The sequence below is a fragment of the Hemicordylus capensis genome, chromosome 2, assembly GCF_027244095.1.
Source record: "Hemicordylus capensis ecotype Gifberg chromosome 2, rHemCap1.1.pri, whole genome shotgun sequence".
Taxonomy (NCBI): domain Eukaryota; kingdom Metazoa; phylum Chordata; class Lepidosauria; order Squamata; family Cordylidae; genus Hemicordylus; species Hemicordylus capensis.
The window spans coordinates 369,204,808-369,228,493 of record NC_069658.1 but is presented as its reverse complement, the minus strand read 5'-3'; the positions used below and the strand labels follow the sequence as shown (position 1 = coordinate 369,228,493).

Below are 23,686 nucleotides of genomic sequence, written 5' to 3'. Positions count from 1 at the left end.
AAGTTTTCCAAGCTGTTTAAAAATAAATATTTCTCAGTCCCTCCCCCCCCCATATCAAAGCCCTATGGCAAGCAGATGCCTATATATCTGGGGTGGGGGGGGAAGGTAACCACAAAAAGGAGTTCACACTCTACCTGGCCAATGCTGGGCTGGGCTGGGCAGGGCAGCAAGGGGTCTTCTGCTGCAGAGACCAGTGGTGGCCACTCTGGCTGCCTCCTCCTTCCTGGCTGGCTTGGGCCCTACTGGAGTTCAGGCTTCACAGAGGCCTACAGGAGGCCTCCGTGGAAGCCCCGCCCACCCGCCGATCAGCTGAGAGGCGGGAGAAAAGGAGCTCTTGGCAGCTTGTCTGCTGCCTCCATTGCCGGCCAGGAGGACAAGCAGGAGAGACAGCGAACAGGGCAAGTGGCTGAGGGGCCTTGGGGCTGGGCAGGGGGCAATGGGGAGTCACGTGAGGTGCCTCTGGGGGGCCCCTCCAGGCAGTGGGGCCCCCAGACAACTGTCTCCCCTTGCCCGATCCTTGTTACTCGCCTGACTTGAAGTTGGGTTTTTTTGTCCCAAAGTGCATCACCTTACATTTGCCAACAAGTCACCTTATTTAAAAGATGATTGTGCATTTATATTTATAGAAACAAGGAGAGGGTACAGGGCTTTACACTTCTACCTATAAGAAACCAAGAGGAGAAAGGGCCATTTGAGATACAGTAGTTCTCACCCTAGGGCAGGGGTGGGGAACCTTGGCACTCCAGCTGTTGTTGAACTACAACTCCCATCATCCCCAGCCACAATTGTGGCTGGGGATGATGGGAGTTGTAGTTCAACAACAGCTGGAGTGCCAAGGTTCCCCACCCCTGCCCTAGGGGTGTGTGTGAGTGTGTACACACGTACACACACACACAATTATATGTATACCTTCATATTTCCAAGCACTCTGGAGACACGATGTTTTCAGGTTAGACAACGAGCTGATTTTCTTGCATCTATTGAGAGCTTTTCTACTTTCATTTCCCCATATATGTGAATATATAAGCATTTGACTATCTTCTATCTATATATTTCTCTAAGGTTTACCAGTTGCTAATCCCATATATGGCAGCTCTCGCAAGAGTTCTCAAGCAAGCTGCAGGAAGGGGGAGAGCAGGACAGCGGCATCAGCGGACAGGGAGGCGAAGTGTGAAACAAAATGGCGGCAGGGGTACGGCGGCAAAAAAGCCAGCAGCAAAACTAGAGGCGCAGATGCTCTGCGCCAAGCTAGTAATTTAATTATACCTCTAAGTTTGTGATGACAGTTTTACCATATGATTTCAGTTCAAGTAGTGTTTATTTTTAAATTTTCTTCTATGGAATTTGCAGTTTGGAGAGAGAGAGAGTTGTGTCCCCCACCCTTAGTTTATAGGTAGTTTTTTTCTTTAATCTTGCTTCATGCATTTATTATTCTATGCAGTTATTCCCTTATGTATGATTAACCTTATCCCCTGTGTTGTGGATGCTACATATTAATTCAAAACATTAAACATGTTAAAAATGAGCATTCTGGCATGTTAAAATGAGCATTCTTTGTTCAGAGCCCCCACAGGTGGCATATGCTGAAATGCATATAGATCAATAGGATGTAGCTATCAGATTTGTGCAATGTTTCCTGATGAAAAAATTCTTTAAACATTATCCAGATTTGCATGTCTTAACTACATTAGACAGCCTCTTATACTACGTATTCAAACAAACACTGGTTTGTTTGTATGTCCAGGTTCCAGTTTACTGTTCTGGTTCCAATTATAGTGGAAAGAACACAGTCTTCATTCCAGTTTGGATTCATTCTCTATACTATGTCATACTTCTCGGTGCCCAAGAGGAGTTGTACAAATGAAACACAGTGCCGAAATCACACACTTCTACTACTGCTTCCAAGTAATTACAGGCTTCCCCTCTCTTATCATGCTTCCTATACCAGAATATTATTGCATACTTCCTCTTTCTTCCCCAAGCAATAAGTCTAGCGATATTGCTACACTGATGAGCTTCCTTGGCATGAAAGAAATTTAAGGCATTTTTTTAGTATCTCTTTGTTCATAGACACACAGGCAGTGCCTAGTGGAAGGAACAGATTCCTAAACCAGGCAACACAAAAAATGGTCGATCCTGTATCAACATCCTGGGATTGTAGACCACCCCTTCCATCCCCCATACATATAACACAATCTCAGATTTGGTCTACATATACAGCAAAATGTAGTACTGGAGACTTGACATGACCGAACTGATACTTTCCCTTATTACTGCAGAGGGCAGGATCATATTTCTGAATGCTCCCCTACATCAGAATGATATTTGCAGGTAGAAAGTGTGTGTATCTCTAGCAAGTGATTGGGGAAGCAGCACATTTCTGGCTAGCGACAGCCCCGCCTCTAGCCCAAAGTCAAACTAAGGAAAAGTGTGGGTGCATGGAGTCTAACTTATGAAGCCTGTGTGAAGTAATGGAATAGGTTCCTCCATCTTGTATTTGGTTGTGTTTGTATTTAGTTTGAAAGATTGCTATTTAAAATTAAAAACACAAAACACCCCCCCTGCACCCCCCCAATGCACTCCACCCCCCCACACGCACCCCCACCCCACACACATGCACTCCCCACCCCACCCCCACCCCAAATTCTAATCAAATAAAAAGAGGAATAGCAGCACTTCAGGCTTTAATCAGCATCCAGAACTCAAACAGGTTACTTCCAAATTAACAGTTTGAGATAAACAGTCATAAGAAACAGATAACAAGAATACTAGCAAATATACAAGACAGCCACGCTCTGCTTTTCAGTTCTGAATAAGGCAGCCACTTTCAGGGCAAGACTATCAAATCACATTGCGATTTCTCAGGTCCTTTACAGTAGCAGTAAGTAGCTGCTGCTTTGCTGCCCTCTTCTGGAGTATGCATAGCACCTTTTTAAACGGCTCCCTGTAAACTGTTTCACTGACACTTGCTAACAGGAAGTGTGCAGTTTTGCAAAATTGCGGGTTATAAAGAATTGGCACCAAATGGCACAGATTACATTTAAACCTACAAGGAAGCCTTTCAGATTTCCCCAGAACCACAGGTACAAATTCTGTTATAGAGAATTATAGAAGACCACCAGTCATGGTCTTCTGTGGTTACCCATTGAAATTTGAAAGCCATAAAATTTATTTTCAGTGCACACAGTTAGTTAAAGTAGGATTTTGAAGTTTAGCCACAGTGAAACGTTAGCAGATCTTTTTCAATATTGTTTAACCTGGAGTTTGTGTATAGCAATTCTTTGATCATTCATTCATGTCTCTATACCCCACAGTTCCACTCAGTCTTCCAAATGGCAAGATATTAGTTTTAGAGGTCTGCAATTCAATTCATAATGTAATCAATTCAGGTTTAATCTGAGGGTGATTCACAAATTCAGCCCCAAACTGAATCACCTTCAAAACAGAGGACCCAATTTGAGGTTGAGGAGAACTACCCCCGATTCGGGTGATTCAAATGCCATTTTAAGGCCAAAATGGGCCTCCAAATTGTGCTTTTATGTTGGAGAGAGCTGGTCTACCAGTTGGGGGTCTGTGCGCAGACCAGCCATCTGCTCCAGACTTGGCGCATCAGCCCACCTTCAAGGTCAGGTCTGCTTCCCGGGGGAAAAAATACAATTTGGAGGCCCATTTTCCCAGCAAAATGGGCCTCAAAAAGGCATTTGAATCACCCACATCAATTTGGGTCAAATCAGGAATGATTTGTCACGGCAGCCGGCCAAGCTGGCTGCTTTTGATAAATCAGTTTGCAGTGGCGGGGTATGCAGTTTGATCACACCACAAATTGAATTGCAATTTTGATTCATGCACACCCCTAATTAGTGTCACATTTTTCTACCCATGTCAAATAAATTGCCATACTGAACAACATATTGCACAATTGACTTTCTTCTACCACTATCTCACCCACAATCTACTCTGATACTATTCAAACATGGTCAATAGATAAGTAACATGAGAGAAACGAGTAGAAATTACTGTTTGAGGATAGAACAGGTATTCTATAAGTTCCCAGAGTTTCAAGTGAAGGAGGGTCACGTCCTTCATTTATCGTGCATTGATCTTTCTGTCATTAGCTAGTTGTGACACCCATTTTTAGGATGATTTACACTCACCATTGCTCTGTTATTGTTTTTAATAGGGGTCAAACTTACTCATGTTTAGTTTGAGAAATACCCCTTTTCCAATGGATTAGTTCTGGAAAAAGCATTTCTCAACTCTGAAGAAACTTCTAGTTTCATTTTCCACCTGGCCAAAGTAAATCAAAATGAAGAGTAGATTTTAAAAGATTGATTGTTTCAAACACAAAAATCACGAAAGCATACAGAAGCCTCTGAAGACCAATTGGCCTGCAGAAGAGACTAAACAGCATTTGTGGACTAGAGCCCACTTTGTCAGATGAAAGATGTATAAGTGCTAGGCCCGCATTCTGACCATTTTCACAATACAGCACTTCATTTTGAATACGGCACAATGAGCAGCACATTCTTGATAGTCCTGAACTAGGGATGTGCACAAATCATCGGTTGGACAGTTGGGTGGTGGCGGCGGGGGGGGGGAGGTTACCTTTAAGGAGCAGGGAGGGTGTCCTTACCCTCCCTGCCACATGCACATTGAACACTTCAGGTTTTATGCTGACCGGGGCTGCAAGCAGGTCTGCAGCAGTCCCACGTCACTGGTTTTGGCGTCAGTGTGGATGGGAGGGTTAAAAGCACCCTCCTTGCTCCTTAAAGCTCACCCCCGCTGAACCAGTCCAAACACTGGTCCTCTGAACTGGTCTAGCGGTCCGGAAAAGTACCTCTGAACCAGTTGGTACACATCCCTATCCTGAACTACTGTCATCATCTATTCTACACAACTACATTTTGGTATTATCAACTCAATTCATTATAATCATCAATAATATATGAAATACTAGTGGGTGGGGCCCATTATTGACTGGGCAAAGTCATTTTGCATAGATTACAGTGACAGGGAAGTTCAAGAAATTAAATAGATGTAATATATTTTTATCAATGTGCTTGCAAAAGGAAAGTACAAGAACAGTTTGACATTTGTAGGATTTCAGCTTCAAACATTTTCAATTTAACTGAATTACTACCATATATGATAAATTTGAATCACAGAAATTTGAATCCAAGAAAATGATCTTCTCTTCATCATGTTGTTGTTTTGGAATTATTGATCTGATTGAGTGTTAAAAAAAATTGGCTAAATTTGGTATCTTTAGGTCATCAGGAAGTATCACTATTTTGCACAAACCAGCCTCTTCAAAATACATAATAGATATATCCAGAGTATCTTTCTCATGGGTTTAAATTCAATGAACTAAGTTAGTTGTCTTTTGGCAATACACAAAAGCCTTTTTCAGGTGATAAAAACATTCTGCTATGTATACAAGAAGAGGTGCCAAGGAGAGTCTGAAAGTCTCACTCAGTGCGTCATTCATCTTCCTGTAAACGTCATGTCATGCATACAGTTATGTTCATCTGAAGAGGTGAACGCCATAATTGTGATGGTGGGTGCTTCTGTGGAGCACCCGCCAAGCTGGATGATCACAGAAGCACCCACCACCACACTTACAGCATTTGCGTCTTCAGATGAACACCATTGTGACTGTAATCAGCACCAGGGGCGTTGGGGAGAGGAGAGAAGGTGAGTGGCATGCTGAGGCATAACTTATGGAGCAGTTTGGTCACTTGTACAATATATATTTTTAAATAATGCCTGAAGTGGGCTAAAGTTATCCTATCAGTCCTCCTTCACAAAGGACTGGTTCAGACATCATGTGGGCCTCAGCTAAGGTCAACCTCAGTGCAAGGTTTCAAAGCCTTAGGAGTGCACGTTCCCCCTCCCAACCTCATGAAGGCTTCCACTCTAGGTTATAATACACTGAGATCAATCATGATATCCAAAACCCACCCATAACTGTTTATCTAGCCTACTTACAGCAAATAAGCCAAAATTTGTACCCAAGATTTGAAGTAAGTTAAAGGTCTCTGCTTATTTGCAGTAAGTACAAACACACAACTGTGGGTTCAGAGGTCATGACTGATTGTGGGTTACTAACCTAGAGCAGAAGTGGATGTGTACATGGGGCTCAGATACTTTGCGCAGAGCCCAGCTTTAAACGGGCAACATCTGACCCAGCCCATCGCCATAACAGCATTTTGTCAAAGGGAATAGCAGGAGGTAGACTTTGCACACCCCCAAGGGAAACTGGCATAGGTGCCAATAGGCCCTTTCTGAAACCCATGCTTTCCCCCTCCCTCTGTTCTGGTAGCATCCATTGTACTCTACTAATGGCTTGGGTCCAGGCTATTTAAGAAGAGAAGCGCCTCCTTTGTCATGAACCCTGCCGCCTGTTGCAATCTTCTGGATAGTTCCAGTTATGGTTGCCACTGGCTCGTTTTGTGGTGACCCAGGACCCGGCTTTCTCTGTGGCTCCCTGGGCTTTGGAATATGCTCCCTGGGAGTTATTCGCACTTGGCTTCAGGCTTCAGGGTAAACGCTGAGCAAAGCCTCTTCCAAATACATTCACAGCACTGAGGGAAGCAGCTCCTCCCCTCTGCTCTCAGTTTTCTTTTGAAACAAGTCCACATGACATGCTCCGTGTTTACCTTCTAGCCAATTAGATGAGGGGGGGAGAGCTCCTGCTGAGATAGATGTGCATTTCTGAAGAGAGGATGCCTTTTATCATGCTAATGATTCTATATCAGTGCCTCTGCCATTTGCATTTTCAGAAAAGTAGCTTAAAACCAGCATTTTAAAAACCCAGACAATAAAAACCCAGATAAGCTAGAATTTGCATCACAAAGCCCGGTTTGTGTGTAGGTTCAAAAATCTCAAAAGGGACATCGAGGTAAGTTTGGCTGGTGTGTGAATGCTCACACTCCCTTCTGAAGGAGATTCGGGGCAGAAGCCTTGTGTGTAAAGCCTTCAGCTGAAATACGAGCATCTCCTTCTCTGTTTGTTTTCAGGAAGACCCTCAAGACTAACCTGTTCTCACAGGCTTTTAATTAGAATTTTAATAATTTGGTTTAATTGTTTTATGCTACTGTTTTAATTGTTTTGTGTATTTTAATCTGTGCTGATTTTTAAAGTATCATTTTAAATTTTGTACACTGCCTAGAGATGTACACATCAAGCAGTATAAAATATGATAAATAAAGTGTATAAGCTACAAACTCGGGAAAAGCTCCCTAAGCTTTCCCATAGTTCATGAAAATTATAAATAAAGTCAATGCTTTAAAACTTACTAAAAAGTTCATCAAGTCTGATGGAAAGTCCCAATCCTTCCCACATTCCAAACACCATAGTCAGTGACCCAGGTGAAACAATACTTCCTCCTATTAAGTTTGGTGGGACATGCAGTGATCAAGTGTATCTCTAGGACCCTTTTCTGGGTTCTGCTTGATAGCCATCTGGCACTAGAGTGCCTATGAACTTTGGAACTGGCTTTCAAATATAATGTGCTAAGGAACTCAAATCAGCTAGGAATTCATTCCAAATTTTGCCCTAAAACCCTAAAATTGGCTTACTGGAAGGGAATATTCTTTAGTGCCTCCCAGCTTTTGAATCTTGTGTTCAACAGGCCGATTCACATAGCACATCCCATCTGGTGCTGTAGGCTGTGTTTGCTAGCTAGTACTCAAAATGTCTCTGCAGTTTTTATTAAGAACAAAAATAGTAACAAGTGGTAGAAAGAGCAAAAATATGTACAGTACAATTTTTAAAAGTGTAGATAGAACCTGTGCCTCTAACACACAATTGTATATATAAAATGCTACTGTGATTGTGTTGTAGAAATACTACCTGTTACCTTGTTAACTTTCCAATATAGTTTTCAAAACAATGCCTTTTCCCCACCACCCATTATGACAGAAGGCATAACATATGGAAGAGGTCATTGCCATTCCTAATACTTTGTGTACTACATCTATCATAACCAAATGACAAATTAGCAGCCGCTTGATGCAAACTTTTTGAGTGTTTATAGGATGAAATACACTTTTGACTCCTAATGAAAATAAATACATTCCTAGAGAATAAGTATGTTTTTTGTTTTATACTTTTGGAATGCCATGCAGCCTCCAAAGGGTTGAAAGATGGCACACATGGTTCTCCAGCCCTCTCCCCCAATTTTATCCTCACAATGATTCAGGGGTGTCAGACTGGAAGAATATGACTGGCCCAGTTCAGATTCACAAATGTTGGCTGGGTTCACTGGCATTCATACGTAATTGTTAACCTCGTCTCCTATTTAGCTTTGCTGGACCTAGCATAGGCTTGGGGGCAATCCTTAGTTCTTCTCAAATACTATTTGTTTTTTCCTCATTTAGAGTGGTATACAGACCATCCTCCTAGTTGGGCCAAGGCAGGTAAGGGAAAAAAGAATTACATAACTTCAATCAGAGATGACCAGCCTATCCAGAGTAGCACCAATATTTACTCCATCATTTGTTTAGAAATAGCCCTTCTGTTTTATATCAGGTCCTCAAGAAGGAGACTAATACCACTTATAGGAACACTTACATTTTCAAAAGAAGATAAATACCAGCTGTAGAACAGCTGTGTGAATGGTTTTCCTTTCCCATTTAGGATTAACACAAGATTATTGTACTAGAGGACTAGATAATCCAATGAATGAACCATAGAGCTCCTGAAAGAAAAATATTTATAAGGACAGCTCAAGTAACTTGGCCATTTGTTACTGTCATTTATTGTTTATTCATTTATTCAATTTATATACCGCTCTGTCATGATCATTAAAACCCCTATCTATCTTATACACTGAATGCTTTATATTTCACTATAAAATAGTCCAACATCTCCCACCAGCTGAAGAGAAAAATTGTTATTCCATCTAAGAGCAATTGCAGCATTTGGGCAAGAGGCTACCTATGCACCCTCCCCTCCAAAGAACAACTCAGGCTTGGTTTTGCTTACTACACTGGGAGGAGATTGCTGACTGGACTCTGAAGCCAGAATTGGGGCTGACCATATGCTATTTGAGATGGCAAAGAAGATGTCATGTTCAGTGTTCTGCAACTCCATCTGCCAGTCCAGAATCAAGCTTAATGAGGTTAAGTGCCCTGTGGCATTTCATCTTCCACCCAATTGTAATATGGTCTAAAAGTGCCCTTTTTACTATCATGGATACTGGGGTATTGCACTCCATATCAATTGAAAGTACTGTGCTCTCCGGGTCAATTAGACCCCACAAAATGACATCCTAGTACTGTAAACATGCTTTACATCCGTAGATGCTCAGATTGCTACTTGTTCCTTCAGATTGCAACTAGGATGTCTCATGTGGTGGGATGGGGAGAAGGATAGAGGCCGATACAGAAGATCTTACCTAGATTTGTAATAGAATCAAAGGCCTGTTCAGGCATTAAGTAGAACACCACTGAACATGCTTGCAGGGCTACAGGTTTTGCCCCCAGCCTGTCACTCAGGCCCCCAGCCCCTCACTTCATCCTAACTGCAGCATTTGTCTGAAGAGATCAACATTGCAAGCATGATTTTGCCCATTTCTGTGATCAGTTTTTCTACCACACCAGTGTATTTTCCTGCATCTCATTAGGACAAGCAACAATTTAAAAGGCAGAGTGCTGATTTTTACATTAGGGAAACTGAAATCTGCACTTCCCAGTAATGAACACTGGAGTTGAATATGCATCTTTGTGGAACATAAAAGATTGCCCTATTCAATCCAGTTCTCTTAATAGTATGTGCGTTTAATTGTTACAGAAGGTCATGCTTCAAGCTCAAAAGACTAAACTTTCGGAAATGAATATCCTCAAGCAACAGTCATTCTCTGAGAAGTGTTGCATTTAGAATCAAATTTCTCAAGGGCTTAGCTTACTTGGTATTACCAAGTTTCCCCACTGAGTGTCAGAATATCAACATGTGTGCATACTAACACGTACCAGCAAGATCCAATGGCTTTCTATACAGGTTCTATTGATCGTTAAATAGAGACCAAGACATTACATACAGCTGTAAGCCTCAAACATTAAACAATTTTAAATTGTTTAAGTATTTTAATTGGTTTTAAATGATTCTGAATTGTTTTAAATTTGTTTTTAAATGGTGTTTGCCTTTGTTTTTTACTTGTTGTGCACCGCCCAGGGTCTTTGGATGAGGTGGTATAGAAGTGTAATACATACATACATACATACATCATTTTATTTTATATTTGTCCTGGGTTGCTTTCTACATATAGCAGTGGGGTTATTTTATTTGTGGTCACCAAAGTTTGATAGTTGTGCATTGAGAAGATAGTGGTAATCAGAGATATTAAAATGCAGTCCAACATTTCACAAAATTTTTAATCCTAACATCTACTTTATCACATATTGGTTTTGAGACACAAATTCTGATACAAAGGACCAGTCTGCCTATGAAGACTAGTCCTTTGCATCAGAGATGATGAAGGCGGTGATCACTTCAAGCAGCTTTTGATACTTGACAGACTGAGGGAAAATCTCTCATTTCCTAATCAGTTTTACCAAGCTGTTCAAACAGCAACCCCAGAGGTAAGACAATATTAGCCATACATATTTATGCCATTACAACACAACTCTAATAGCTCCCTTGAGTATTTCCTTTCTGGTGTTCTTATGGGAAACACTTGCATTTATTGGCTACATTCGAGCTGTGAAATAAGGCAGTGCTCACTTTGCATTGGTAGAATTACAAGTGGAAAAAGTTCCGGCTACTGACCTGATAAGCGTTTTTCTCTTGCACTCTTCCAAAACACATCCCATGCTTTGTTGGTAGAGACCCTGATGTGCTCACTGAAAGATCTCCTCAAGCGGAACTTCTCTGGATATGCCATCCTTGCTGGGCAATCCACAGAGGCACAACTAGCCCATTAAGATCCAATGGCCTGAGCTAATCCCCAGCAGAAGTTTACCACTGTTGACAATTCAGTCTTCCTAGCTTTCTCCTTTTAGATCAGGCTAAGGGGAAAAAAGTTGCTCTGTAAGAAAGTCTGCATGTAATTTGTTAACACCCCTCAGAGGCCAGGATGGAAAAAAGGGGGGGGGAGAGTTGGGAGGAGGAAGAGTGAGAAACTCCTTCCAAACAATCTGAGGTCAGACTGAAAAGGAAATCGCAGCCCAATGGAGTCCCCCCTGACTCAGAGCACAGTTCTGCATCTCAGCTGCCACATTTTATAAACATGCTGCTCATTACTCTGCAGAACAAATCAAGGAGTTAGGCAACCACAACAACACGTCAAGGCAGTTCTTTGTACCACTTTCAAGTCTCAACAGTTTTAGCAGCACGTATAGCAAAGCTTCATCATTCTCCAATTCCCTTCTCTTATTATGGGTGTAAGATGCAATAAGAGCTGAGACTAAGAGCCCATCTCATCCAGCTTCCTCTGATGACCAGATACTCCTTGGGAGCCTATCTCAGCCATCCCCTGCTGCTTGCCTCCTCCTAACAAACTGATATTCAGAATTATATCACCTCAGATAGTTGGAACCTCCAGTAACTGTAATGAGCAATTCCCATTGATAGGCCTATCACTTAATTTGTATAATCCCACTTTAAAACCACTTAAGCTCATGACCATCACCACACTCTGTGGTAGCCAATTATGCATCACAGATGCACACATTCCTACTTCTAATCTTACAACCAAGGTTTCACCGGTCAAGTCCACTTCCTCTTCCATCTTACCCAAATACCACATTGGTGCTCATGCTTTGAAAGACTCTTTCCCATAGTTTGATTCTTAGGTTTATACACACTCCTGAAATTACATGCACAGGAAGGGATGGATCACACTCGTTTTCCAGCTCCAGGTAAATCATATCTATTATTCAATGACGACAAATAAAAACCTCAAAGAGAAGTTCCGGAACTTTGGCAATCCTATCCACGTTGACAGCTGGAATGCAGGCACACAGCTGTCCAGTTTAAAAACAAAACAAAACAGATGTTTCATGGAAACACTGCTTTGACGTCTCCTTCAGTGGTAAGCTTTAACATATTCTTATCTTGCCCTTTAGGATTAGAAAGCTTTTACTTGGAGTTACAAAGACAGCAGTGCTATATCCTCCCTCACATTGCTGGAAGTTAGCACACATGGTATCACAACTGTATTTCATTTGTAGATTATGTCCAAGGATCATTTAATTGATGCCCCAGTTGACAGCCAAGAAAAGATATTCTCAGCAGTTATCCACAATACATTTTTTGCGCAGTCCTTGTTTTTGTGCTATATCCAAGCCTCAATTTAAATACTACCCTGAGCCATTTTTGGAAGGGCGGTAGATAAATCAAATAAATGAATAAATAAAATTCAATTCGGTTTGCCAACAAATGGAATGATAATCCGTCAAGATTATCCAGTCATTTTAGATCTGAAATCCATTGCAAGTAAACCCCAATGGTCCGGCATCATTGCGAATAATATTGCATGAAAATGAGACATGTGGAGACGTGAACAGAGAGAACTTCATGCCAGAAGTCAGGGTCATCCCATGAAAGATATTTGTAGTAGGTTCAGAACAAAATAAAGTACTACAACACAGGTCATGAAATTTGCTGGCAAAAGATGCAGAGATGGCCAATACCTTCAAAAAGAGATGAGACTAATTCACAGAAGGTAGGTCTATAAATGGTAATATCCAACCTCTATATTTAGAGGTGAATATATGCCACTGAATACCAGTTATGGAGAAACAGCCAGAGAAGGCTAATGCCTTCATACGGCTTTTGTGTTGGGAAGTAGGATCCTGGTAGGGCTGCTATCAAAGCCAGGGAGCTGCCAAGGGCCCCCGAAGGGCTCACTGCTGATCACAGAGGTCACCTCTGAATTGACAGTCTCCATGTGATGATAGCCAGAGCAATCATCTTGGGGCCCACTCAGGTAGGAGGGGGCTCAAGGAAGGCAGTTTGCGAAAGGCCCCCTGAAACCAGCCCTGGATGCTCGACTAGATGGATTGTCTGAGATCCCGCATGGTTGTGCTTCTACACTATGAATTAGAGGCCAGCACTGGCCTGTATAGATGGTTGGGGCAACCCCTCCTCCCACTTTCCCAGAGGTAGAGACCTATGTGCCCTGAGAGCAAGTCAAGAAATGAAATGTCCAAGCCAGGAAGCTCTTGTCCTCAGCTCCTGGAAAAACCACCAACAGCCTGAGAAAACACTGCTTTGTAAATCTGCAGTAATGTGTTTTTAATATTGTAAATAGTCTGGGGTGCCTTGGTCGAGATAGAAAAGTGGTGCAAAAATACAAACAAAGGTACATTTTTACAGTGACTTGTGTATACAGTAGCGTTTTCATCAGTTGAAACCAGCTACAGTTCAGATAGAATACAAATCCTAAAGACCATTTGCACCTCCGCTAGCCCAATTTTCTCCCATCGTGTGAATAGCCTCAGTATTTGCTTGTAGAAGCAAATATACAATTTTAATTGCCTTGGTAAATCAGATAAGGAGTCCATGAAGTCCAGCCATGCTTGCTTTCAACAATGTCAGGCAACTAGAAAAGCATGAATAGTAACTGCGAATCAGCTCTGATTCAGCTCCGATGCCCATGATGAACTTAGTATCTGGTCCAAGCCACATGTTCAAAACATAAACCACTTATTTGGAAATCCTGGCAGAGAGGAAACATTTATTGTCCCTTTTGCTAAGCAGAGTCTGCCCTGGTTTGCATTTGAATGGGAGACATGTGTGAGCACTGAGAGATATCAGGGAATCGGGCCACTCTGGGAGGAGTACCTGCATGATTGCATGCAGAAGGTTCTAAGTTCCCACCCTGGCATCTTCAAGACAGGGCTGAGACGGACTCTTGTCCACAACCTTGGAGAAGCCACTGCCAGTCTGTGAAAATACTGCGCTAGATGGACAAACAGGTTGATTTGGTATAAGGCAGCTTCCTGTGTTCCTATCACCTACCTCAGCTGTTTAACTCTTTTTCTTTTGTTAACTTATTTGATGAACTGCAAAAAGAATTCCACCTTCCTCTTACAGCAGCATGGTAATATATGCAACTCAAGCACAGCATAATAGCAAAGTTTGGCCCAGATGCACTAGGTTCATCAGAACCACCTGACATTCTCCAGCTATTATTTAGATTTAAACTCCACAATTGTTACAGAGGCTGATGCCGAGGTGTCCAGCAGCTCCTCTTATTTGATTATCCTGGATCAGTTCCAGTTTGTGACTCCTGATGATGTGGACAAGTTGCTTGGAATGGTATGGCCTACCATTGTCCTCTTGACCCCTGCCCGACATGGCTCATACTATCTGGCAGGGAGGCTGTTGTAGAAGGCCTGGTAGAGATTATAAATGCTTTTCTGAGGGAAGCAGGATGCATCCTTGTCTTAAGGAGGCAATCATTAGACTGTTAAGCAACTACAGGCCTGCTCCATGGCTGGGCAAGGTGATTGAGAAGGTGGTGGCCTCTCAGCTTCAGGTGGTCTTGGAGGAAACTGATGATCTAGACCCATTTCAAAGTGGCTTTCGGGCAGGCTAAGGGGTGGAGACTGCCTTGGTCACCCTGATGGATGATCTCCAAATGGGAATTGACAGAGGGAGTGTGACTCTGTTGGTCCTTTTGGATCTCTCAGTAGCCTTCGATACTATTGACCATAGTATCCTTCTGGAACATCTGAGGGGCTTGGAGATAGGAGACACTGCTTTGCATTGGTTCTGCTCCTACCACACGGGCAGATTCTAGATTGTGTCCCTTGGAGACCGTTCTTCAAAATCTGAACCCTCCCTCAGGGCTCCATATTGTCTCCGATGTTGCTTAACATCTACATGAATCTGCTGGGAGAGATCATCAGGAGATTTGGTGCAGGGTGTTATCAATATGCTGATGACACCCAAATCTATTTCTTCATGTCAACATCATTAGGAGAAGGCATAACCTCCCTAAATGCCTGCCTGGAGGCAGTAATGGGCTGGATGAGGGATAACAAACTGAGGCTAAATCCAGATAAGACGGAGATACTTATTGTGCGGGGTCAGAACTCAGAAGATTATTTTGTTCTGCCAGTTCTGGATGGGGTCATGCTCCCCTGGAAGGAACAGGTACGCAGTCTGGGGGTGCTTCTGGATCCGAACCTCTCCCTGCTGTCCCAGGCTGAGGCAGTGGCCAGAGGTGATTTTTATCTGTTTTGGCTGCTATGCCAGCTGCGCCTGTTTTTTGAGATGAACTACCTCAAACCGGTGGTACATATGCTGGTAACCTCTAGGCTGGATTACTGCAATGCACTCTACGTGGGGCTGCCTTTGTATGTAGTTCGGATACTACAGTTGGTCCAGAATGCAGCAGCTAAGTTGGCCTCTGGGTCATCTAGGAGAGACAATATTACTCCTGTGTTGAAAGAACTTCACGGCCACCAGTACGCTTCTGGGCAAAATACAAGGTGCTGGTTATTCCCTATACAGCTTAGGCCCTGAGTATTTAAGAGAACATCTTTTTCATCATGTGCCCCACCACCTGTTAAGATCATCTGGAGAGGTTCATCTGTGGTTGCTGCCAACTCATTTGGCGGCTACCCAAGAATGGGCCTTCTCTGTTACTGCCCCTGGACTTTGGAATGAGCTCGCTGTTGAAGTAAGAGCGTATCCATCTCTGGCAACTTTTAAAAAGCCACTGAAGATACATTTATTCACCCAGATGTTTCATTAGATTCATGGTTTCAAAATTTTTAATGTTGATTTTAATATTAATTATTTTAATTAATTGATTTAGTTTTGATTTTAATTGTTTTGTTTTAATTTTGATGTAAACCACCCTGAGCCATTTTTGAAAGGGCAGTATATAAATCAAATCAATCAATCCCCCCATTTCTGAATTTCTAGCCCCAACATTAGAATATTTAAGAAATAAATAGAATGCTGAGTTTGAAATAAATTTACACCATCACAATAGTTTGCTGCTCTAAGATCCCTTAAAACAGTGACTGTAGACATAAGATTAAGATTAATCCAGCAGAAAACACTGTTTAAAGAATATTGGACACCTGCCCTATTAAAGATATTTGGCATTTTCCCAGAAAATAGCTACTGGAGGTAAAAGCAACATGTCTACTATGGAAGTACCAACTAATACTCTTCTGGGAAGAGGTTCTGATCTGGATCACTATTGTTTTAGAGCTCTTGAAATAAGAGATGCCAATGCCTTGCTGGGATATTTCCCAAGCAGATAGAAACTGAGAGGGGCAGAATAAGTGGTTGACCACAGCTACTGTATATTAGCAGCCCAAGGTATAGTTCTGCAAAACTGGAAATCAAGGAGTACCACAAATATTGAAGTTAGCTACTCATGATTAAAAAAAAAAAAAAAGCTAAGCAGTAGAAAGACCAGTTATTAACAATCTGGAATTTGTCCACAAATTCTCCTTTGTGGATTTATATGCAGAGTAAATCAAGTTAAAGTCATCACTAGTGTGGACATGCTGCAAAAATCCTTCCTACCTGTCCTTTAAATATTTAAATTATTGAGTATCCAAGCAGAGACTAGCTATTGGGGGTGGGCAAGGCATGAGAGGGGATAAGGGAATGTAATTGTAACACATTTAAAACATCGTGAAACTGTTAAAAACAGCACAACACACAAAACACAGAACAAAGCCAGCAAGTTCTCAAAGTACAGTAGGAAGGAGAAAACAACTCCTGGTTCGTCCTTACCATCTGCCTCCGAGCCTAGAAGTTTAATGTAGTCCAACTAGTTTGTGGTGTTACCACCACAAGTCTCACGATCAGCCACAAGTAATGCCTTGGTGATCCTGGGCCCTAGGGATATTAAACTGCAATCAACAAGAGCCAGAGCCTTCTCAGTGGTGCCCCCAACTCTATGGAACAGTCTCCCGGATAATATCAGAGCTCTCCATGATCTGTTGGCCTTTCGTAAGGCATGTAAGACTGAAATGTTCTGCTGGGTGTTTGGTCGCTGAGATATCTGGTCGTAGAGTGATCCTGTAATCCATGGTTATTATGTCATGTGGAATGAGCATTGTATGGGGTTGTAGTTTATGAGGTTATGTAAGAGATATTTTTATGGAATTGTGTTGCTGTGTATATTATTGCTTGTAAGCTGCCTTGAGTCCTATGGGAGTAGGGCGACATATAAATCTAACTAACGTTAAACAACAACAACCATCATCCAGTGGCTCTTCCTTTAAATTATTTTAATATAAATACAAGATCTACACTGGCAAGAATATCCACCTGTATTACAAATGCCTTGCAACAGACATTAGCCTAAATATACAATAAAGTCTCAAAGGCAAACTCATGTATGCCTTTGAGACACTCTGTGCCTACAAGACTGTAGATGGATTAAGGAAAGAAATAAGCATGACCGTATGGTGTGTGGTAACCACACTTGATGAAGGTTGCAGATTAATTCTGATTTGATCAAGTTGCAGTGTCCCAGATATAGCAAGTGGCATCCCTTACTCCAGTTCATATCTTAAAACCAAGCTTGCGCAGACTGCAGGTAAGAAACCAATACCTCTTTCAATCTTGGAACAGACAATATCCAAAGAACCCAACTAAGCAATCTTGCTGTAAAAGGATGTACTTTTAAAAATCTAAATGCATTTGCTGCCTTGTTGTTCTGGCCAAACAACCTGCCTTACATAAGAATGGCCCTGCTGGATCAGGCTCAAGGCCCATCTAGGCCAGCATTCTGTTTCACATAGTGTCCCACCAGATGTCTCTAATGAAGCCCACAGACGGGGTGAGATCTGCCCCTTCGCCTGCCTTTGCTCCCCTGCAAATAGTATTTAGCGGCATCTTGCCTCTTAGGCTGGAGGTGGCCTTTAGCCACCAGACTAGTATCCATTGATAGACCTTCCCTCCATGACTTTGACTAAACCCCTTTAGTGATCACCACCACATTCCATGGCAGAGAATTTCATAAGTTAAATTATGTGCTGTGTGAAGAAGTACTTCCTTTTGTCCTAAATTTCCTGGCCTTCAATTTCATGGGATGACCCCTGTTTTTAGTGATGAGAGAGGGAGAAATATTTTTCCCTGTCCATTCTCTCTACTCCATGCATAGTTTTCTACACCTCTATCATGTTTCCCCGTAGCCGCCTCTTTTCCAAACTAACAAGCCCCAGATGCTGTAGCACCCCAGGGCCTCATAATTAAACTGCTCCAGGCACTTGATCATCTTGGTTGCCTCTTCTGCACCCTTTCCAGTTCTACAAAGTCCTTAAGATACGGTGACCAGAACTGAACACAATACCACAAATGTGGCTGCAACATAGATTTGTATAAGGACATTATAACACTATCATATATTTTTTCAACCCCCTTCCTAATGATCCCTAGCATAGAATTAGCCTTTTTCACAGCTGCCACACATTGAGTTGACACTTTTAGTGACTGTCCAGGAGAGAGACTTTGGTATCGTGGTGGATAGCTCATTGAAAGCTCAGATCCCATCAGCGTATATGTGAAGTTGGGTTTTTTTGCCTAAATATGCATCACTTTATACTTGCTTACATTGAACCACATCTGACATTTTGTCGCCCACTCCCTCAGTTTGGGGAAATCTTTTTGGAGTGCCTCACAATCTCTTTTGGATTTCATTACCCTGAATAGTTTTGTGCCATCTGAAAATCTGGCCACTTCGCTGCTTACCCCAACTTCTAGATCATTTATGAACAAGTTAAAGAGCATTGGCACCAGTTCAGATCCTGGGGCAACTCCTTACTTCTCTCCATTGTGTAGACTGTCCATTTATTCCTCCCTTTGTTTCATCTCCTTCCACCAGTTACCAATCTGCACATTAACCTGTCCCCTTACCCCATGACTGCTAAGTTTACTCAAGAGCTTTTCGTGGGGAACTTTGTCAATAGTTCTTTGGAAGTCCAAGTATACTATGTCAACCAGATCACCTTTGTCCACATGCCTGTTGACACTCTCAAAGAACTTCAAAAGGTTAGTGAGGCAAGACTTGCCCTTGCAGAAGCCATGGCTGTTCTCCTTCAGCAAGGCCCATTCTTATATGTTTAACCATTTTGTCCTTACTTATTCTTTCAATCAATTCGCACGGCACAAAAGTTAAGCTAACCAGCCTGTAGTTTCCCAGACACGCCCCCCCCGCCCATCTCTTCTTGAAAATCGGTGTTACATTAGCTTACTTTCCAGTCCTCTGGTACAGAGCCTGACTGTAGGGAAAAGTTACATATTTTTGCTAGGAGATCAGCAATTTCACATTTGAGTTCCTTCAGAACTCTTGGGTGGATGCCATCTGGCCCTGGTGATTTGTTCACTTTTAGCTTTTCAAGACAGTTTAGAACATCTTCCCTTGTCATCTCAAATTGGCCCAGTTCTTCAGCCTTGTGTAGTCATGAGAAACTCAGCTCCGATAAAAGAACAAATGTGGGCAGCAAATCTGCACGTTTCATTCTCACTGGATAAAATTTATGCTTAGAAGATAAAAATGGGACATTGCCTATGGACAAGGCAGTTCACTCTTATTAAGTTATGGTAAATATGGTGATAATTTTACCAGGTTAGGTAAGTGTGGAATTGAACTTTCTTGCCTTATTTCCAGACACATCTGTTTGGGATCTACTGTAGACATGGGAAAAAGAGGGAAAGATGTTAACAAAAGAGATCCCCATGCTCTGAGCCAGATAGCAGTTCAGTTTACCCATTCCACCCCTCAAGTTTAACACGCAACACACACAATATCTATCTATATTTATATATATGAATGACAGACCATTTCTCTCCTTGCCCCTCACCTTTCCTGTTGCTTACTATGGGAACCAGCAGCCTAAGAAACTTGATCTTGCATCGTGTTAAATAGCCAGATGGAACAAGAGTTTGACTAGTGGAAAATCCATCTGAGAAAGGGAGGCTCTCCCACTGATGAGTAAGCACAGGTTGGGTGGGGGGGCAGGGGCGTAGCAAGGTTGGAGTGGGCCCAGAGACAAGATTTTAAAATGGGCTCCCCCTCACTGAAGCTCAGCTCATGAAGTAAATAAATCTTAAATGAAGCTGAATAGTGGTAACAAAAAGCATTTGTAAGATATTTTTATATATATATATATATATATATATATATATATATATATATATATATATATATATGGACGATGCAAGTCATTTAATGGTCCTAGAGAAAGACATGCTGTCTGGTAGCTCCAGGTCTTAACACTCACATCTGTTTCGGAGGATGAATGCAATTGAAGGAAGCCCAGGCGGGTGCACAGCTGGGGGACTCAGTCATGTGACTTGCCTCTGGGGACCCCCCCAAGGCAGTGGGCCCCCAGACAACTGTCTCCCCTTGCCCTATTATAGTTACACCTGGGGGTGAGGGGGAGAGAAGTACGTGTTCCTGGTGGGGATGTTAATATCTTGCATGCATTCAAGGCCAGGAGAACCTCAGTCTATTCAGAGCACTTTGAAACACAATCAGAGGAACTCAAAAAGAGTATGCAGATGGAGGCAATAGCAACCTATTGTTCTGACCATCACCTGAATAGGCATCGGGGTCCACACCTTCTTGCAGGTCCCCGTCACTAGAGTTAAGACCAGAGATCCCACCCTTAGAACTGGAGTTAGTCCAAAACCCTATAACAAGTCCTGTTCTTCCATTGTCATTGGTTGGGGGCTCACTCAGATAATTGAATGTACTTTCTGGACACTTGGAACTCTGACTCAGCTGGTTTGGGGCATGGGTCTCATGGGAGTTTAGCAGCACCCACTGCTAGCTACGTACCGCACCAGAGCTTAATACAGCCACCACCCTTCCTAGAGAACTGAAATCATTAAGCTGCTGAGCCCTTGTTAGAAGCCTGGTTCACAGAATCCAGAATCAGAACTGATTTACTAGGAGCATGTCTTGCATGGGACATCCACATGCTGCCTCCCCCACCGACCTTGGGAACTCTCTCAGTAATAGACTTCTGCAAGGTCTTGACTCATGTGTTGACTTTCTGAAAAGCCCAGGACCCCCAGAGCAGAACATCCCAGAAAGAACCCTTCCGGAGGCAGAGGTTCTCCCAAAATGGGCTGCCATGAGTCCTGTACTCCTGCCCAGTTGGTAGGGGCCCTCAGTATCCTCCCCGATTGCCACAAACTCCCACAGAACTAGTCCTGGATGCTGGACAGCAGAACCAGGAAAGGTGAACAGAACTGTTCCATCTGCCTCTAACTTTGTATTCCTCTCTCTCTCATCCTCCCATTTTCAAAAACCAAACATTTGGTACTTCTCACAGGATGTTAAGCAAGCAAGACAACTCTAAACTACTTATCTGTGCACTTTGTTAAAATCCAGTTATGCAATTTTAATCTGCAGTACACAGTTTCGTCTTTAAATACATGCTTTGTTTAAATATTAGGGTAATTAATTTCTTGATAACTTTATTAGCTGTCAAGTAGTGCATGAGCCACCTGCTTGCTGTACACTCACAGCCATGTCTGCACACTTCCTTCCCATTAAGGTGGAATAGCACCCCATTATGTATACACATCCTTCGCCATGGTGTCAAACCCTGTTCAGTTGTTATGCAATCTGGGGACACTTTAATCACATACAGTATCCCTAAAAGCATACCCACAACTCCTGCCCAAGGCATTCCAGTGAAACCCTACCCCCCATTCTCTATGGAGAGATTCTTCCTGTGAGCACCACAGTGTATTGTTCATGAGGAGGATGCTATATTTGTGGAGATCTCTCTCTCCTCTCTCCCTCCCTCTCACACACACACAACCCTCTACCTTTCTGGACCAAGGTCCAGGGCGTCCAGACCACCTCCCCCCCCCCAAATCATCTTTAGTCTGTCCTGGGTGGTGTGGGTTGTGCCCTCAAGAACCTATGTGTTAAAAAATGATGTTTAACTTGCAGTGGGGGGCCTCCAAAGGCCTTAAGGTCTAGGCTCCAAAATTACCTAGGTACATCTCCCTCCCCCACATCTCCCTCCCTCCCTCCCTGGATGTGCATGCTGTAAGTATCAATGCAATTTTTTTGCAACACACTGAGGCAAGCCTCATGATCAGTGAGACTTGCCTGAATAGGGTTTGCCTGCTCTCCCCGCAGACAATCATTCCTGCAGCCCTGGGCAGCTGGATTGGCTGCCCACACGACTGCCAACTCCATCACGGAGCCAGTGGAGGCTGCAGGGATTGGGGGCCGCGCAGCCCCCGGAAGTTCCAGGATGCCCTGCATGAGTGTGTGGGGCATCCTGGAGAGACCCCCAGGGCTGGGAAACTTGTTTCAGCCTCCCTGTGGGGGGTCTCCTTGTGTGTTGCCACGGTGTGGAGCTGCACCACAACAACACACGAACAAATAGACAGGGTTAGCAGAGCACTCACTCCGCTAACCTCGTCTAAGGGGAGGGGGAATTAGGAGGGTTTGCTGCTGGGAGCCGTGCAGCTCCTGTGGCAGCACACGATCCTCCAAACGTGGGCTAGGCTCCCTTAGACCACTTTTGGTGGATCGTGAGAATCTCCTCACTACCTGTTACCTCACCTGTTGGCATGAGAAGCACAAAAAATAGTGACCTTGTACATTCTCAGAATTTAGTTATACTTGAGATGCTAAAATATTTTTCAGAAAGCACCAGTATTGTATACAAACCTAAGTGCACACTAGCAACCTTTTCACCTGAGGATGTTGGCACTATAACAATAAGTATGGCTGAAAAGGTGCATAGAAGGGGAACAACAATGAAGACCTTAACCCTCACATGTTCTAACAATTGGCACCAGGGGCGTAACCAGCCCGCCAGTGGCCCTTGTGTGGCTGTGGCGGGCACTCCCGCTAGCCCCGCCCCTGTGTCTGACATCAGGCGCGGGGGGCGTGGTCTGGCTCCCGTACGGAACCTTGAGGCTCCATTTGGGAGTTGCAGTTTAACTGCCGAAGGGGCCACGCGGCCCCTTCGGCAGTTAAGCTAAGGCTGGTGCTGCCTTCGCAGCGTGCAGCCAGGAGCGACTCTTCCCTGCCTTTGCAGGGAAGAGCCACTCCTGGCTGGCACTGCAAACGCAGTGCCAGACTTAGTTTAGCTCCTGAAGGGGCCACGCGGCCCCCGTTCGGGAGCTAAACTACCACCCCCGCGTCTGACATCAGACGGGGGGCGCGTGTCGGGGCCGCAGCCAGCGGCCTGGGTTCTTTGAACCCGTTGGCCCAATGGTGGCTCCGCCCCTGATCGGCACTAAGAGAATGAATGGATAGGATGGCACAGTTAGTTATTTGCTTCCATTCTCTCTTTCCCTCTTTAGGTAGCTGTAATGCATATTGCCCACAACAAGGGGATCTTAAAGGTTCAATTAGGAGAAGGAAGACACTACACCAAGCAACAAAAAGATTTTACCAGAATCTCTCAAATCTCTAGCTTTATTTTGCAAATGCACATACTCACTTCACAGAGTAAGATGTCTTAATTAAGGGGGGGAGAGAGAGAAGTATTCCAAGGCTCATATCTTGTTCTTAAAATGCAAGGCACTTAAGCCTTTTAAGCAGATCATGCAAAACCAATTTGAAAGCAACACAACTGCTGCAAATGCCAGGGGCTGCACAATGCAATGCAAATGCCAGGGGCTAAAACTGCATTGTAGCCCAGAAATACACAAACACATAGTACATCTTCTCAAAGAGTGCTTACAGCAAGCTCTCTCGTATCTGAAGGGTTTCTATGGC

At 43.3% G+C, this 23,686-nt stretch overlaps 1 protein-coding gene across 2 annotated transcripts in view; it reads right to left on the bottom strand.

Moving 5' to 3' along the window:
• LOC128342511 (rho GTPase-activating protein 7-like) overlaps window positions 1-23,686 on the bottom strand; it is a 131,698-nt gene that overhangs the window by 82,916 nt on the left and 25,096 nt on the right. Inside the window, exon 2 of one of the 2 annotated variants that reach the window (XM_053289854.1) lies at window positions 10,771-11,009. The exons of the other annotated variant lie outside the window; for it this stretch is intronic. Coding sequence (XP_053145829.1) covers window positions 10,771-10,885 — 115 coding nt within the window. The 5' untranslated portion in view covers window positions 10,886-11,009. The remainder of the gene's footprint in view (window positions 1-10,770; window positions 11,010-23,686) is intronic. 2 annotated transcript variants of the gene reach the window in all.